The sequence below is a fragment of the Carettochelys insculpta genome, chromosome 5 (assembly GCF_033958435.1).
Source record: "Carettochelys insculpta isolate YL-2023 chromosome 5, ASM3395843v1, whole genome shotgun sequence".
Classification (NCBI taxonomy): Eukaryota; Metazoa; Chordata; order Testudines; family Carettochelyidae; genus Carettochelys; species Carettochelys insculpta.
Window position 1 is genome coordinate 24160578 of NC_134141.1, and position 15936 is coordinate 24176513.

The 15936-nt window shown below is 44.2% G+C and overlaps 1 protein-coding gene across 2 annotated transcripts in view; it reads left to right on the plus strand.

Annotated features, from left to right (window-relative positions):
* Nucleotides 1-13124, plus strand: part of ABHD17B (abhydrolase domain containing 17B, depalmitoylase) — a 36144-nt gene extending 23020 nt beyond the window's left edge. For both annotated transcript variants that reach the window (XM_074994071.1, XM_074994072.1), the window contains exons 3-4: nt 10104-10283; nt 10919-13124. In XM_074994071.1, coding sequence (XP_074850172.1) covers nt 10104-10283; nt 10919-11138 — 400 coding nt within the window. In that variant the 3' untranslated portion in view covers nt 11139-13124. The remainder of the gene's footprint in view (nt 1-10103; nt 10284-10918) is intronic.
* Nucleotides 13125-15936: the final 2812 nt, after the last annotated feature.

Here is a 15936-nt window from a genome sequence, read left to right on the forward strand (position 1 = left end):
CAGCATCTGTGCAAATCCATCTTTGAGGGCAATAATCTTCATAGCAATCACACCAGTCTGAATTTTGTGATATTCTACTTCTCCCAATGTTTTTCAGAGGAATAAGGTGATTCTGTGCTTCTAGTCTTTGTTCTTGTCTAAGGTGATCGTTGGTTTCCATCTTAATGGAGCAGTCAGTCTTTTTATATACACACCCACCACCCCAATCTCATTGATATTTAAATGAGATCAAACTATATTTTGGATGTTTTGGAGGGTTTGAACTTTGATCCTAGTGCTTTTCTGATCTTGGAGGTATCTGTTTATGCAGAACTAGACATATGGCAGTTCTTAAAGTATGTTTGCTCTGTCATTATCTTAGTATTTTTTCAGAGTGGCTAATGGCCACATACAGAGCATATAGAGATCTGATGTTTGCCTTAACATGGTCTCTAAATCTGAGGCCCCGTTTAGGAGAATAGTACCATAGTCATTGCTTACTAATACTCTCTCAGCTTGACACTCAACACTGATACTCTACTTGGGAGAATAGTCTCTACTAAACTAGAAGCTCTCCACCATCCCCAGTGGACATGGTAATACATGCCAAATTCCCCCAAGTAGGAGTAGAGCAAGCAGAGGCCGCCTTGGAAAAATAGTTACTTAGAGTAACTTTATTTCTCTTGGCATGTTTATGCCCCCTACACGTACTTTCTCCAAATCTTTCAAGTCTGGTACTAAACACTGCTATTGAAGGATAGAAAGAAAATATGGCCCCAGCTGACACTGCTTCCCAGATTCCATGCTGTATGTCCCAGTTACCTAACTGTGGAAGTGTTTTTATTGGTAGCAATGCTCCTTGAACTAACCACGCTGATTAAGAGTGTGTCTCTTTCAGATTGTAAACTTTGACATTAGTAACAGCTGGAAACACAGTGGAGTCAGTATGTTCAGTCATTGCAGAGAAAAGATTACTTTCTACTATTCTTGAACTACTTTGCCAGTTTGTTTGGGGCCAAATCTTTCCTTTGGATACGGGGATTTTTAAACTTGGGAACAGCAGCAGGGAAGTGGGGAATTTACCCTCCAAAAATGTATTCTATTCTGTCTTATAAAATGAGCTTTCATTTAAATTTATTGTAGAAGGGCTTGCATTTTTCAAAAAAATAGATAATTTGAGATTTCTGAATGCAATAAATTAAACACAGTCCATGTTTGTTTGACGGCTCTGTTTTTTGAGAGTTTGCATACAGACGTCGGTTAGGCAAATGAAAACATTGGCTGAAATTTTGGGGGATTTATTTACCTTGCAACTAAACAGTTATATAATTGCAGAATAAGGAAATAACGAGAAAATACTGGGTAAATACTCAGATATTCAAGTATATGTTCAGTGCTAACGTGATGGATCTTTAGCATGGATAAATTGTATTGGTGCTTCTGAATATGCAAATAAGTACAGATTGAACCTCTCTAGTCTGGCACCACCTCATCTGGCATGATTTTAGTTAGTTGGACTACCACTTACCTTGGATGTGGCAAAGTTTCCTTTGGTCCTATAGTGTTTTCTTTACAGCCACGAATCCTGGTTCTAAGTGTTATTTAGCTCTAATTTACCTCTGAATAGCTACGTCCACACAGTGGTGCTACATCGAAATAGCTTATTTCAATGTAGCGAAATCGAAATAAGCTATTTCGATGAATAGCGTCTACACGTCCTCCAGGGCTGGTGCCATCGACGTTCAACGTCGACTTTGGGCAGCACTACATCGAAGTAGGCGCTGCAGGGGAGCGTCTACATGCCAAAGCGGCCCACATTGAAATAAGGGTGCCAGGAACAGCTGCAGACAGGGTCACAGGGCTGACTAGCACTTCTGGGGCAACAGCTAGCCGCTCCCTTAAAGGGCCCCTCCCAGACACACTCAGCCTGCACAGCGCACAGTCTGCAGAACCACAGGCACGCACACCTCGTCAAAGCAGTATGGACCCCCAGCAGCAGCAGCCAGAGGTCCACACACACGCCCCTGCAGGAGCAGTGCTTGCCCTGCTCAATGCTATGCAGGAGGCAGCTGACCACCTTTTATTTGCAGAAGAGGAGCTGCCCCCAGGGGAGGAGGAAGCAGCCCCAGACCTTGCTGCCCTCCGACTCCCCCCACCGCACATGCCGCCAGCTGTGGAGCTACCCTACGAGCACCGACTGGTGGGAGTGGCTGGTGCTCAGCGAGTGGGACAATGACCGCTGGCTCCAGAATTTCCGCATGAGCCGGCAGACATTCCTGGAGCTCTGCCAGTGGCTCACCCCTGCCTTACAGCACCAGGACACCTCCATGGGAAGTGCCCTCACGGTCGAGAAACAGGTCGGCATCGCTGTCTGGAAGCTGGCCACTCCAGACAGCTACCGATCCATAGGGCAGCAGTTTGGTGTGGGCAAGGCCACCGTCGGGGCTGTCCTGATGGAGGTAAGAGGACCCAGGGCGGGGGGGGGGAAGCCCTGGGGGAGACCTGGGAGTGGGGAGCCCTGGGGTGGAGGGCCAGACACACCCTGCACATCCCTCACTGGTGCTCTCTCATGTCCTTCCCCTGCAAGTCGTCTGCACAATCAACGCCCTGCTCCTCCATAGGCTCGTGCGGCTTGGGGACCCAGATGTTGCCATCGCGGGGTTTGCCAGGCTGGGCTTCCCAAATTGCTATGGGGCTCTGGATGGGACCCATATCCCCATCCATGCCCCGGAGGACGCTTCCTTAACAGGAAGGGCTACCATGCGGTGGTCCTCAGGCCTTGGTGGACAGCCGGGGCCGCTTCCTGGACATATATGTTGGCTGGTCTGGCAGCACCCACGACACCCGGGTGTTCAGAAATTCGGGCCTGTGCCACCGGCTGGAAGCAGGGACCTACATCCCCCAGCTGGAGATCCCTGTGGGGGACACCACCATGCCCCTCTGCGTCGTCGCAGATGCGGCATACCCCCTCTGGCCCTGGCTCATGCACCCTTACACAGGCCATCTCACAGCCAGCCAGGAGCACTTTAACACGCGGTTGAACCATGCGCGCCAGGTGGTCGAGCGCACTTTCGGCCGCCTCAAAGGGAGCTGGAGGTGTCTCCTCGCCTGCCTGGATGCAGGCCTCGCCAACATCCCCCAGGTTGTGGGTGCGTGCAGTGCACTCCACAACCTGGTGGAGAGCAAGGGAGAGGCATTCTTCCAGGGCTGGGCTGTGGAGGCTGGCAGGGCCGACGTGCAGCCACCCGCTGCCCCCAGTCGCCAGGTGGACCCCAAGGGGATCCGGGTCCAGGAGGCCCTGCGGGCCCATTTCAACCCAGGCTGCGGGGTGAACACTGGCAAGCCACCCACTGCACCCCCCCATCCTCCACAACACTCCCTGCCCTCACGCCCACACCACAGAGCACCCAAGAGCACCCCCCCACACTTTTCTTGCAAATAAATGGACATGTTTTTTGAAACCAAAACAGTGAAATGTCTTATTAATACAAATATATAATATATATAGAACAAAAGGGGGGAACTATTTACATGGGGGGGCAGGTACCATAACAGAACAGGGGTCCAACACAAACTATATACAAATAATGGGGGATATGTACAAAGTGGGGGGGCCACATCCTCGGCCCTGCACCCCTGCTGTCCAGCACCTGGGGTTGGAGGGCGCAACCCTCGCCTTGGCCGGAGCCCTGGCCGAGGCTGGGTGGGGGCCAGGCGAACCAGCAGATACGTCCGGTGGGTGTCGGCAGGCCCCAGGCCCCCCTCGGCGGCAGGCCCCAGGGTGGCGGTCGGAGCGGCGGGCAGCGCGGCATGGGGGGGGCCAGGTATTCCGCTATGCACTCGAATGTGCACATGAAGGCCCCCCATGTCTCCTGGTGCCAGGCTAGCGCTCTCTTGGAGCGCCAGCCGCCGCTCTGACACCCACAGCTGACGCCGGAGGGTTGCGAGCAGCTGGGGGTCCATGGCCGTCCTCTGGTGGCTCCGCCGTAGGCCCCGTCCTGGGGCTGGTCGGTGCTCCACTGAGGGACTGGCCTGCTGGGATGGCCCCGGTGGGCTCTCTGGGACCACGGACACCTCGCCAGCACTTTCTGGGCCCTCGGATGGTGCAGCTGCAGAACACGGGGGGGGGGGGGGCGGGGGGAAGAAGAGTGGAGACAGCCGTTAGTGTGGGCCCCGACCTGTGGCCCTCGTCCCCCCACCCCTCTGCTGCTGGTACCCTGTCCCCGGGAGATGCTGCTGCTGCTGCGGCTGCTGGGTGTCCCACCCCCCTCTCTCCCCCGGGGTACTTTAGGTTCCGCTCCACCCATCCCCAGGGATGGGGCATGACGCTGTCCTGCTGGGGGGCAGGGGCTGAGGCACTCTTCTGAGGGACATGCCACTGCTGTCCTTGGGGCCATGGTCATCTGGGCATGTGGAGGGCCCTGCCCATGTCTGTTGTCCCTGCCCCTTAACCCCCGGGGTGTGCACAAGGGGTGGGTACATACCTGACGGTCCGCTCCCACGGTCAGGGGACACCTTTTGGGCGGACGCCCTGCTGGAGCTCTGGGACAGGATGGCAATCCGGAGCCCCCAGTCGCTGGAGGAGTCCTTCTCCTCCTCCTCTGGCATCCCAGGGGTGAGCTCCTGGGGGGGCCCCTGAGGTGCAGGGCTTGCCTCCAGGGCGGACTCCGTCTCCGGGGCCTGCTGGGGCTCTTCAGCCGAGGTGTCAAGAGTGGCTGGCGGGGAGGAGGTGTACCAGGGAGCTCAGGGCCATCCTGGGCCCCCGTAAAAGGGGTAAGTGGCGGGGGCGGCCCCCGAGTGGCTGGCTGCATCCCGGGCCCAGGCGTAACCCTGCTGCAGCTCCTTAACCTTACTCCTGACGTGGTTGGGAGTGCGGGCAGCGTGACCCCAGGCAGCCAGGCCCTCGGCCAGCCGAGCGAACGCATCCGTGTTCCGCCTCTTGCTCCCCATTACTTGGAGCACCTCCTCCTCGCCCCAGAGCCCCAGCAGGTCTCAGATCTCGCTCTCCGTCCAGGAGGGGCCCTGCTGCCTCTTCCCTGGCTGGCTGGGAGCCCTGGCTCCCCTTGGGGGGGGGTGCCTGGGGGCGCTTGGGGGGCTGGCGAGTGGCCATCGCTGCGAGGGTGGTGGGTTGGGGCTGCAGAGGCGTGTGCAGGCTGGCCGCGTGGCAGTGCTGCCGCCTGCATGCGCTCTCAACTTCCTGCACAGGAACTCAGGGCGGGGAGCTTTAAGGGGCTGCTGCACGCGGCAACCATAGAGCTCAGGGGCTGGAGAGAGCATCTCTCAACCCGTCAGCTGATGGCCGCCATGGCGGACCCTGCTCTTTCGATGTTGTGGGACGCAGATCGGCTTCACGTGCCCTACTTCGACGTTCAACGTTGAAGTAGGGTGCTATTTCCATCTCCTGATGGGATGGGGACAGTGACTTCGATGTCTTGCCGCCTTATGTCGATTTCAACTTCGAAATAGCGCGCGCCACGTGTAGACGTGGCGGGCGCTATTTCGAAGTTGGTGCGGCTAGTTCGAAGTAGCCGGCACATGTAGACACGGCTAATGTCTTCTAAGAGCCCAGTAAGCAGTGGAAGTGTTGCTAATGCTGCCAGACAATATTGACCTCTCATTTGACGCTGGTGAGTTCCTCAGGTTCAAACGGATGGAAGTTTGGGAAATGATTCCAGGATGTTTCCCCATTTTGTCTTTTAGCTAATAGACTGAAGGACAAATTCATTTTTCTTTATGTTTAGGTTTCTTCCCATTGTGTAAGAATTACACATGTGGCCATAATCATAGCTACTATATCCTAAATATAATGGGTGAGATCACAGTTCAGAATAATCAAAAACACAGATGGGTTCTAAGGATTCCTTTCCCCAGTATTGTAATGTTTTAGTTCTTGGTGCATTTCTAGCCAATATTTTGCTGTAGCTGGAGAATACTACACTCCTGTTTTTAAAATGGCCAGCTGTGAATAGTGGATTTTACGTCATGTCTTCTGTAGTCTGAGTCAAATCTGTTTTGTGTGTTGTTGTTGGTTTTTTTTTTTTGTTTTTTCCTCAAAGTTCAATCATTTTAAAACTGATACCTGGTCGCTGTGCACTGATTTTGCTAGCTTTCTGTTTTGTATTTTGATTACTGGTTGAACCTCTAATCTGGTACCCTTGGGACCTGACCAGTGGCGATTGAGAATTTGCTGAGCCACTGGTGGTTAGCATTGTCTAGCAGCATTGCCAACACTTCCACTGCTTACTGGGCTCTCAGAAGACATTTGGCATAAATTAGAGCTAAATAACAGTGCAGAACACAGAAAACCAGGAAAGGTGGCTGTAAATAAACTTTATGGGACCACAAGAAACTTGGCCATACCCATGGTAAATGGATATCCAGCTAACTAAAATCTTGCTGTGCATGTTGCCAGACCAGAGTCTGCCAGACTAGAGAGGTTCAACCTTTACTAGCTTCTGTGTTTAAATGCAATGTTTTCTGGCTTGGATTGTTGAGAAATTGTAAGAGGCACTTGATGTTCGAATCACTTAGGTTTCCTAGTGTTTTTTATATGAGATAGGTTTGGACGTTATCAACAATCTAGAAAGTGTCAAGTATTCCATCACTGTGTATACCAGTCAGTCATCAAATTGTCTAGCCGTCTTTTGTATGTGTATGGGTCAGATTCTTCCCTTCCTTTCTGCAAATGTACACCACTTTACTTGGTTTAGTTACAAAAATTAAACCAGGTTCCTAAAAGGCTTCCCATATCTTCAAGAGGAGCCCTGCATGTTATTTTTCAAAGGTGGACAGGACTGCTTTAAAACTTATTGGGGAACAGTTTTTTCAATGTAGTAATGTTACACAACATTGGAGAGATGTCTAAATGTGTGATACCACTATTTCAACATTGTGTAAAAAAGAGAAATGGTGAAATGCTGTTTTTACTAAAACCTTTTTAAAGTGCTTTAGGTCTCATTTTCTCACATTTATTTTTCTATTGAATATTCTAAAATATTTGGCTACTTTAAAAGCCTCTTTGTTCTACTCCATCTTCTCTCCCTCCCTCCATCCATCCATCCCTGGTGTATGCTGTGTACTTTTTTTCCCTTATTCAGATGTTGCACATTTGCTTGTGCCTTCCAAAGGGAAACCTAGGTAGGACAACTCTCATTTTCAAATCCATTTTTTTTATTTTCATTTCTCCATCTATTCTCATTAGCTGCTTCTGTGCACTATACCAGTCTCTTCTTCCCCTTCAGTCTCTTTTTGCGTTTTCTCTGCCAAGCCCTGATGCTTAAGTGAACTTCCTAGCAGCCAGATTGTAAATAGCTGCATACCTCTGGCTGGAGAGCACAGTTTGTGACAGTTGGTGCTCATTTGGTACTTTCCCCTTTAAGGCTGCCAAACATCAGTTCATTAATTGTTTTTCTGTGGTCCATGGTCTTAGGGAAGGTGAAAGATCCTCTGGTTAGGAACCAGAAATCTGTAAACTGGTCCTTGCCAGTGTGGTCTTGGACAGGCCCATTGAATCTTTCACTCGTTCCTCATTTGTAAAATTGGTATTGTACTTGCCAAGAGTAGATTCTCAATCACTTCACTTCTTTGAATCATGATATATGTCAAAGATGAGCTCTAGATTGACTGACTAGAAATAAGGGTTTGATAAAAGAAACACAAGGTGGAATTGTATAGTGGTTTATGTAGTTTGTCTGACTATAATGGTCACTTCTGATCTTAACAAATGTATGAAAGAGCAGAGTCCATCTTATTGGTTTTTTTTCTTTGCAGAAAAAATGGGCATCTTCTTGCTCCTAAAAGGTAGTGAAAGGAATCTGCTATCCCGTTCCTATATAACAAAAGTAGCTGGTTGTCACTCACTTGAATGTGGTAGTGGCAGCAAGCATAAACAAATACCGTATTCTTCTTAAGCACCAGTGCTCCTGCTGCTGCTCACAGCTTTGACAAAGCTGCAGCAGAATGAAAAATAATTAGCCTTGCAAGCTTTGTTATGCAAAACTGAAATGCCCAGAAATTAGGTCAGTTTCAGTTGCAGCCGAGACAGGCACTAAAGCAAGGTGGTGGTGGAAGAGAACTTAAAATGGAGATATAAGCTCACAGCAACCACAAAATAGAGTTGCTGAGACATGGACTCTTAACATAATGGCTAAGATGCTCTAGATAATGCAGGGGGAACAGACGGAGAATTTTTCTGCCTTACATCAGCTACATAGCTAATGGGATAGAATCCCTGAACAAACAAGCAAACTCTCCCTCCCTTAGCTGGTCTTTTACAGCATCCTGTCTCTGGTTAGTTACCTAATTCCTCAGGGAGAGGTGCAAGAAACCCCAAATTGTTCAATTATGGAGTAACCAGCCCATACAGGAAGTCAGTTGGTGGTTAGCTTATTCCTTGGATGAAGCATGAAGGTTTTATATGGCTTCCAAACATTAAGGGTTTTCTAAAATCCAAGTTAACATCGCTGAATGTTCTTATGAATCATATACACATCCAGTCTTTTATGAAGTTCTTGGCCTCAATTGTATCTAAGGAGGGTAAATTGACAGACTAGTAGCGTGGTTTGCAAAAATACTTAGTGGAGTGTTTTTTTTTATTTTATTTTATTTTATTTTTGTCAGTTGCATTGAATGTGTCCTTGTTTCTGTGTAATAAGAACAGCTAAACAGGCATATCCAGTCCACTTTCTGTGTACCATTTATTATTTTTCACATCCTTCCATTATTTGTCTATTGTCTGAACTGGACATTTCCAATGTTTGTCATTTCTTCATATGAACTGTTTTCCATTCTTTCATCATCTGGGTCTTAACCCTTTCTGTTTCTGCTGTGTACTTTTGAGACAGGGTGACCAGAGTTGAAGATATTGTTCCGTAAGATAGGTCGTACTCTAAATTGAATGAAGAAGCTCTTGGATAGTAGAGGGGGTGCCAGTCAGCGTGACAGGTTGACAATGATCTGTGTGAGAGAACAGAAATATGGAGAGGACTGAGCAGGATCCAGAAACAGCAGCCACTTTGGACCAACCCCTTTTTCCAGCAGGGAGGAGCCTGGCCCACTGTCCAGTGTTTTGTTCCTTGATCTGCCCTGAGGGGACTGCCATAATTTTTTTTCACATGTTGTTTGGTTGTCTGCAGTCTGGCAACTTTTTTTTTTCCAAGCCCTAATTATAAGGCTTTTTGAGTTTAAAATTTGGTGGTACTAATTTGAATGAGCTGAAATTTGAAATTGCCTTTATACATACATATAGGAAGATTTTTATGTGAGATTTGGGCTTGTGCTTTTATAAGGTGACACTTGATTTGCAATAACTTTTTTGTTTTAATCATCAGTAATTTTTTTTTAAAGTAGAGTGAGTAATGTTGTAATCAACCATCATCTTTAGCATCTCGTGTTTGCTTCCGATCACATATGAAGAGTTCTTTTGAATAGTGTTTATTACACAAGAGTGTGGGAACTGGAATAGTGTTTTAATGTAGTACTCATACCTTGATATTTGATAAAATGGTTGAAAAAAGGACTACACAACCATTTAACAAAAGTAGATTACTACATGTTTTGAAGTCTGTGTCAAATGTCTTTTAAAGATGACGCTAATAAAAGTTGACTGTATCCATAACTTAAGCATAGTAGGGGTAGAGCATGGACTGTGACAACAACCTGAGCATTTTTTGTGGTGTCTGGGCTTTATTGTTAAATATATTAAAGTTCTTTCTTTATTTTTTTGGTGGGAAGGAGCCAGATTTTGTCCTAAATTTGACATGTACCTAACTTACTAAATCTGATATGGAAAGCTGTCTTGATTCAAAATACTTTGGCATCTGAAAATGCTCTGTAGCAGGTTAAGTAGTATACTTAATTCTGGAGTTGTCCTGACCTTATTCTTGTTGCTGTTTCATAAATGTAGTCTTTTAAAAAAAACAAAATCACCATATTTTAGAATTAATCCTGGTGTAAGGCAGAAGTGTTTGCCCAATAACAAACTGGTTGTAGAGAGCTTTACTATCAAAATTAGAAGTCAGATAAAAGTGGAAGATCAGATAAATGTGAATGATCTGCCTAATTCATAAACTGAATCAGTTTTGTTATTTTAGTGTATACCAGTTTAACACTCTTTAATTCTGTAGGTACGGAATCCGCCCTGAGAATGTGATTATATACGGCCAAAGTATAGGGACAGTACCATCTGTGGATCTCGCTGCTCGGTATGAGAGTGCTGCTGTAATTCTTCATTCTCCTTTGACCTCTGGAATGCGAGTAGCTTTTCCTGATACCAAGAAGACCTACTGCTTTGATGCATTCCCAAAGTAAGTTGCGACTAATGTTCTCAGAATATGGAAGAAATAATCCTGCGAATTCTTTCCTTTGTGCTAGTAAAAAACACACGCGCGCACAAACACAGCTTTGATATCCTCTAATTACAAAGAAAAAGATTAACAGTAATTTTTGAAATTAAATATATTTTTATAAACCTCACTCGGACATTGTGAATATTTTACATTACTGTGTTTTAGAAGTGTCATTATTTTTTATTAATGATTCGGGGGGGGGGGGGGGGGGGAAAGGAGGGATGTAACTATGTGATGATACTAATGTGTGGTCCTGGCTATTGTATTGGTAGCTTGAATAAAGTATGTTCTGATTCCGTTGCTCAGACCAGCAAGGATTGGAAAAAGAAGCTCTGTTGAGCTGTGCTCCCACTGCTGCTACACCTGCTACAGCAGCTATTCTGATATTTATACTTAGTTTCTTGGGCATTAGAGTGAGCAGGTGTATACAAGTAAAGGAACAGCACCTCTATTTCATAGCTCAGCCTTAGCCTGAGGACTAAACTGCAGTACCTATTCAAGTGCAGGCATCGACTAAGAGTCTCTCATCCTTGGAGGTTTAGTGTGAAAAGTTGACTGTTCTGTGTTCATCTTTAACTCCTCTTCTCTTGCAGCATTGACAAAATTTCTAAAATAACATCGCCAGTGTTAATAATCCATGGGACTGAAGATGAAGTCATTGACTTTTCACATGGCTTAGCATTATTTGAGCGTTGCCAGAGACCCGTCGAGCCACTGTGGGTAGAAGGAGCAGGCCATAATGACGTGGAGCTTTATGGACAGTACCTTGAACGATTAAAACAGTTTGTATCACACGAACTGGTGAATTTGTAAAGTACTTTATATATTTAAATGCTTTTTCATTTCGCTGCAGAACTGTACACTTCGATAAGTACTAACATAAAACCTGAAGGTTTTGTTTTCAAATCATGTCAGTTGCCTTCATAAATGTACAGGTAATGATTTGTGAACATAATTAATGAAGGTTTTAACACCAGTATTATAAGCTGGAATAACATGATCATGCAATTCAGCTTCTGTAGTTCATATACTATATGTGTGTTTCTTTAGATGTACAAAACATCACAAGGAGTACTGTATGAAATTTTAATTATGTAAAATCAGATGCTGTAAAGTGTTGCCAAATGCTTTAGCATATCAGACAAATTTATAAATATTTTTAAACATCTCAAAATGTACTGTGACTTATTCTGCTGCACAGGTATACACTAAAAATCAGACTTCTAAAGAGCTGTTCTTTTAAAAATACCAGTAGCCATGAGACTTAAGCAAGTAGTGGTATATGTAACATAAACAGACAGTCACTGGATTGGCCCAGACCCTGTTTTATAGGGAGCAAGTCAAAACAATTTTTTTGCTTGGTTGGTTGGTTTTTTGTTTTCTTGTTTTTTGTTTTGTTTTTTGGTACAGTGCATTATGTCTTATGTTTTGTGCTTAATTTCTTGAAGATGAGGTTTAAACCTGCCAATTCCTCTATTCCTTAGCTAAAACTAGTTGTTATTCTGAAAAATGAAGTCATACAATACCACGGTTACAGATTTTATTCTCATGCTCACTACTGATATGTAACTAAATATTTTAGTGGTTTCTTAAAACCAGTGAGGTATTTAGAGCTAGTTTTTAAACTTCAGTTCCATAGAGATGCAGTATATGGATAGAAGGAATCCTGGAGTTTGTCTAACATTGTAAAGAGCAAATGCAAGCTTGCATTTGTCAGTTCAGGTTTACTTTTGGGTGTTTATTAATATGCAACCTATTATTTTTATTACTGTATGATAATTTTACTAATCTGCTCCTCAACAGTAAAGAATGAGAATGTTGACACTTTTTTATTAACTCATAGTGAAATCAATTTTGTAAGTTGCCTTTCCCTTGAATGAGTTTTGCTTGAATAAAACTATGAAAGATGATAACGAACTTAATTATATGTAGCCTAATTTGTAAACATAGGAATATTCTAACAATGCACAGTGCTTCTAATTTTAAGGCCTTATGTAGTTTGTTCTGCTTGTTTTTGTGATTGTCCAAGACTACTGTGTAATTAAATGTATTATCAGATATTGTGAATGGTTGGTTCAAATGTGGTAACTAACAGTAAATAATATTACAAAATGTTTTTTTATTTTGTTCTGGAAATCTTTGTTTGTGCCAGGCTACTTAGTATAAAAGGATACTGAGAGTTCAGAGGAAGATTACTGCAGACTGTTTTTCCAGAAGACTCCCTTCCCAAAACCAGGGAGCTGGTATGTTTGTCAGTGAAGTTTCCAGGTAGTGTTGCTGCCCATAGACAATTGATGACAAGCTGTCATAACTTGGTCATCCCTTCTCGTTCTAAGTTTTATGCTGGGAGGATGGAGCAGCTTGGAACTGGAAGGACCCAAATAAAGCTTAAAATCACCTTAGCCCCACTTCTCCTTGGACTGTGAGTTTAAGGCATTTTGCCCATAACATTTGGCACCCAGTTTCCACAGCTGTCCCTGATTACACTTGGCAGTGGAGAAGTAAGTCTTGATGGCAAACTTCAGCTTGATTCTGATCTGTTTTTAACGTGGATTCTTTGAAAGAAGATTACTCAAGCAATTAATATACTTTATATGTATTAAAAGTTACGTAGTATGTTAATTCAGTGACAAAAGCTCCTCACCTGTTACTGACATACAACTGCTAATTATGGCATCTGGAAAAGTTGGATATCCTGTCTTTTGTGATGGCATGGTATTATGATCTTTATGCTTATACCCAGGCTTCATTTTTGTGAAACTGACAATGAGCTTTTTTCATATTAAAAATACAATTGTCCCATGATCACTAAGAGGTGATGTTGTCATTAATTAAACAGATGTTTGTGTGCATTTGGACAAACTGCCAAAGGTAAAAACACAAACTTGTGATTCTTTACTTTGGAAAAAGATGAACGTCTATAGGCAAAAATATTGAGTGTTTATGCATATGTTTCTGACCCTTTGGAAAGGTTGATAGGTGTCTTCTGAATACTCTCAAACCTTCATTAGCTCAAAAGTCTTTTAGTGTCAGGCTGGATCCTACTGTAGAAGCGCATGCCTGATAAATGTAAGATCAGATTTTGTTTAATAGTGTCTATCAGGACCATGCAGGTACCCTGTGGCACCTCATGTTTCATGGAGCAGTCATGACCCTCCCTCAGTTCTTTTATTTCCCGTGGCAATGAGAAAAAACCCAGTGAGTGCTTGTTCTGGTTCTCTGGAGCTTCAAACATATTCCTTTTTTAAAATTTTGGTGTGTGGGTAGAGGAAGGGGGAGAAATTACCATCTTCATTTTTGAGTTTTTTTATGGTGGATGTTCAAGGAACAGAAAAAGCTCTTGAGTAAATTCCCTCTAGCAGGGCTTAGGCACCCTGCATTTACCACTATGGCAGACTCAACCAGTTGGATATAGCCCTTTGGTTGAAAGTCAAAGTAGATACCTATTCTGTTCAGAGGAAGTCACATTCCCAATAAGTGTCCCTTTATGCAGATCATTCTTGAGAACTTCTAAATGAAGAGACATATGATTGAAATTCAGTCAATTGAGGGGGACAGCTGCCTCCAAAGAACGAAAATCAGGCTGTGGCCCTTGAGCAGAAACTACACCTGAGCCAACAACAGGAGAGCAGGAATGAAAATCCCATTTAAGATTGGCACTAATTACTTCATGGGCAACTGGGCTGACCCCCATATCATTAGCAACATCATGGTAGAACCAACTTTGATACCCCAGTGTAGGGACCAAAAAGGCCTAACCAGAGTCTTGGCAGAGCTCCAAATGCCAGAAGACTTCCTCCACAGAGGAGGAAAAATGACAATACCTCTTGAGAGCCTGAGTTTTGAACTCAGCCAAGGTGAGTGATGCTTAGAAAACCTGCACCAATACTAGCATCAGCAAAAACTCCACTGCTGACAAGTGAACCAATTACATGCTCAAAATGTCCCCACAAAACGGCTTAGATCCCTTCCATGGATATTTGCAGCACTGTACTAGTGTGTTTCATGTCCTGAATGCTACACCACAGCTCTGCCATTTAAAGAGTGCAGCTTCTTACTGAGCTCTCTCTAGTTTCAAACCAGGGATGTCTCTCTTATGAGAGACACCTTAGAACAAGCATCAAAGATCCTCTAATAAGGCATCAACTTAACAGAAGCATGAATGGCAATGGGCTTACTATCTGCAGCACTGACCAACCAGCATCCCTTTAACATAGTGCTTTGTCCCCAGTGGGGCCAGTACAATCAGTCATCTTTAGTGTCCCATAGCAGGTCCATCCTATAGATCTAAACAGAGGAAGAGCTCCACCTCTGTGGTAGGATCACTACTTAGACCAGGCATGTCCAACCCACGGGCCGCATGCGACCCTGGACAGCTAGTAATGCGGCCCCCCCAAGATCGTAAACTTTTAACATTATTATGTGACTTTTAGCGATATCTTTCATGACTCGATTGTGCGGACCGCATAGGCAACAACAGAACGCTGTGTAGGGGAGGGCGCAGTGTAGTGCTAACTTCGCCTCCCATGCCTGCCACACACAGTCAGTCAAATCAAAACCCGCGTGTGTCAGATGTTATATGTGCTTGTGTGACTTGGTGAGTAAAATGCAACGATTACCGATAATACGTGTGTGTGATAATACGATGTGTGTGTGCCTGTGAAGACAGGCATTTACTGTTGTTAACCCAGCAAACAAACGCTAAATTTTTTTGCTGGGAAGCAGACATGTCAGTTTTCTTATTTAATTATTGCACTTGGGCTTGTATTACTTTGTAAAATAATTTAATAAGTTAAAATAAGTTAATTTTTTTAGCAGCTGTGGTGGAGTAAGTACAAAAATTAATCAAATAGTTTTTTGCTCATGATATTGATTATAATTCCATATACAACATCGCTAATACTAGAAAAATAAATAGTTGCTTATTTATTAATTTTTTTATCCGAGCATGGCTTCAACGTCGTGTCAAAAGAAAACAGAACCCAAAAAAAGAAAAATCGTGGATGAAGGAAGAGTGTTCAATGAAAAATGGACAGATGAATACTTTTTTTGTCGAGACAAATAATAAGGCACTATACTTAATTTGTAGGGAAATCGTGTCAGTTTTCGAAGATTACAATTTGAAAAGACATTATATGCAAAAACATGCTGCCAAATTCGATGCATATCAAGGAATGTTTCATAAAGACAAAATAGCAGAACTGAAAAGTCTGTCATGTCAACAATTTTTTTTAAAAAAATTTCAACTCCAACAGACTCTATTGTGAGAGCTAGTTATGTGGTAGCAAATCTGATTGCAAAAAAATCAAAACCATTTACTGATGGTGAGTTTATTAAGCAATGTATGGAAAGCATGGCAGATATAATTTTGTCCTGATTAAAAAAACAGATTTTTCTGAAATCAGTTTGTCTCGCCAGACTATAGCCAGGCGAATTGAAGAAATAGGAAAATCTATCGAAAGAGATTTGGAGAGTAAAGCTGCTAATTTCAAATTTTATGCTTTGGTGATAGATGAAAGTATTGATGCTACAGATATGGCTCAACTTGCCATTTTTATTAGGGGTATTGATAACGAACACAATCTCACTGAAGAAATAGCTTCTTTGGTGC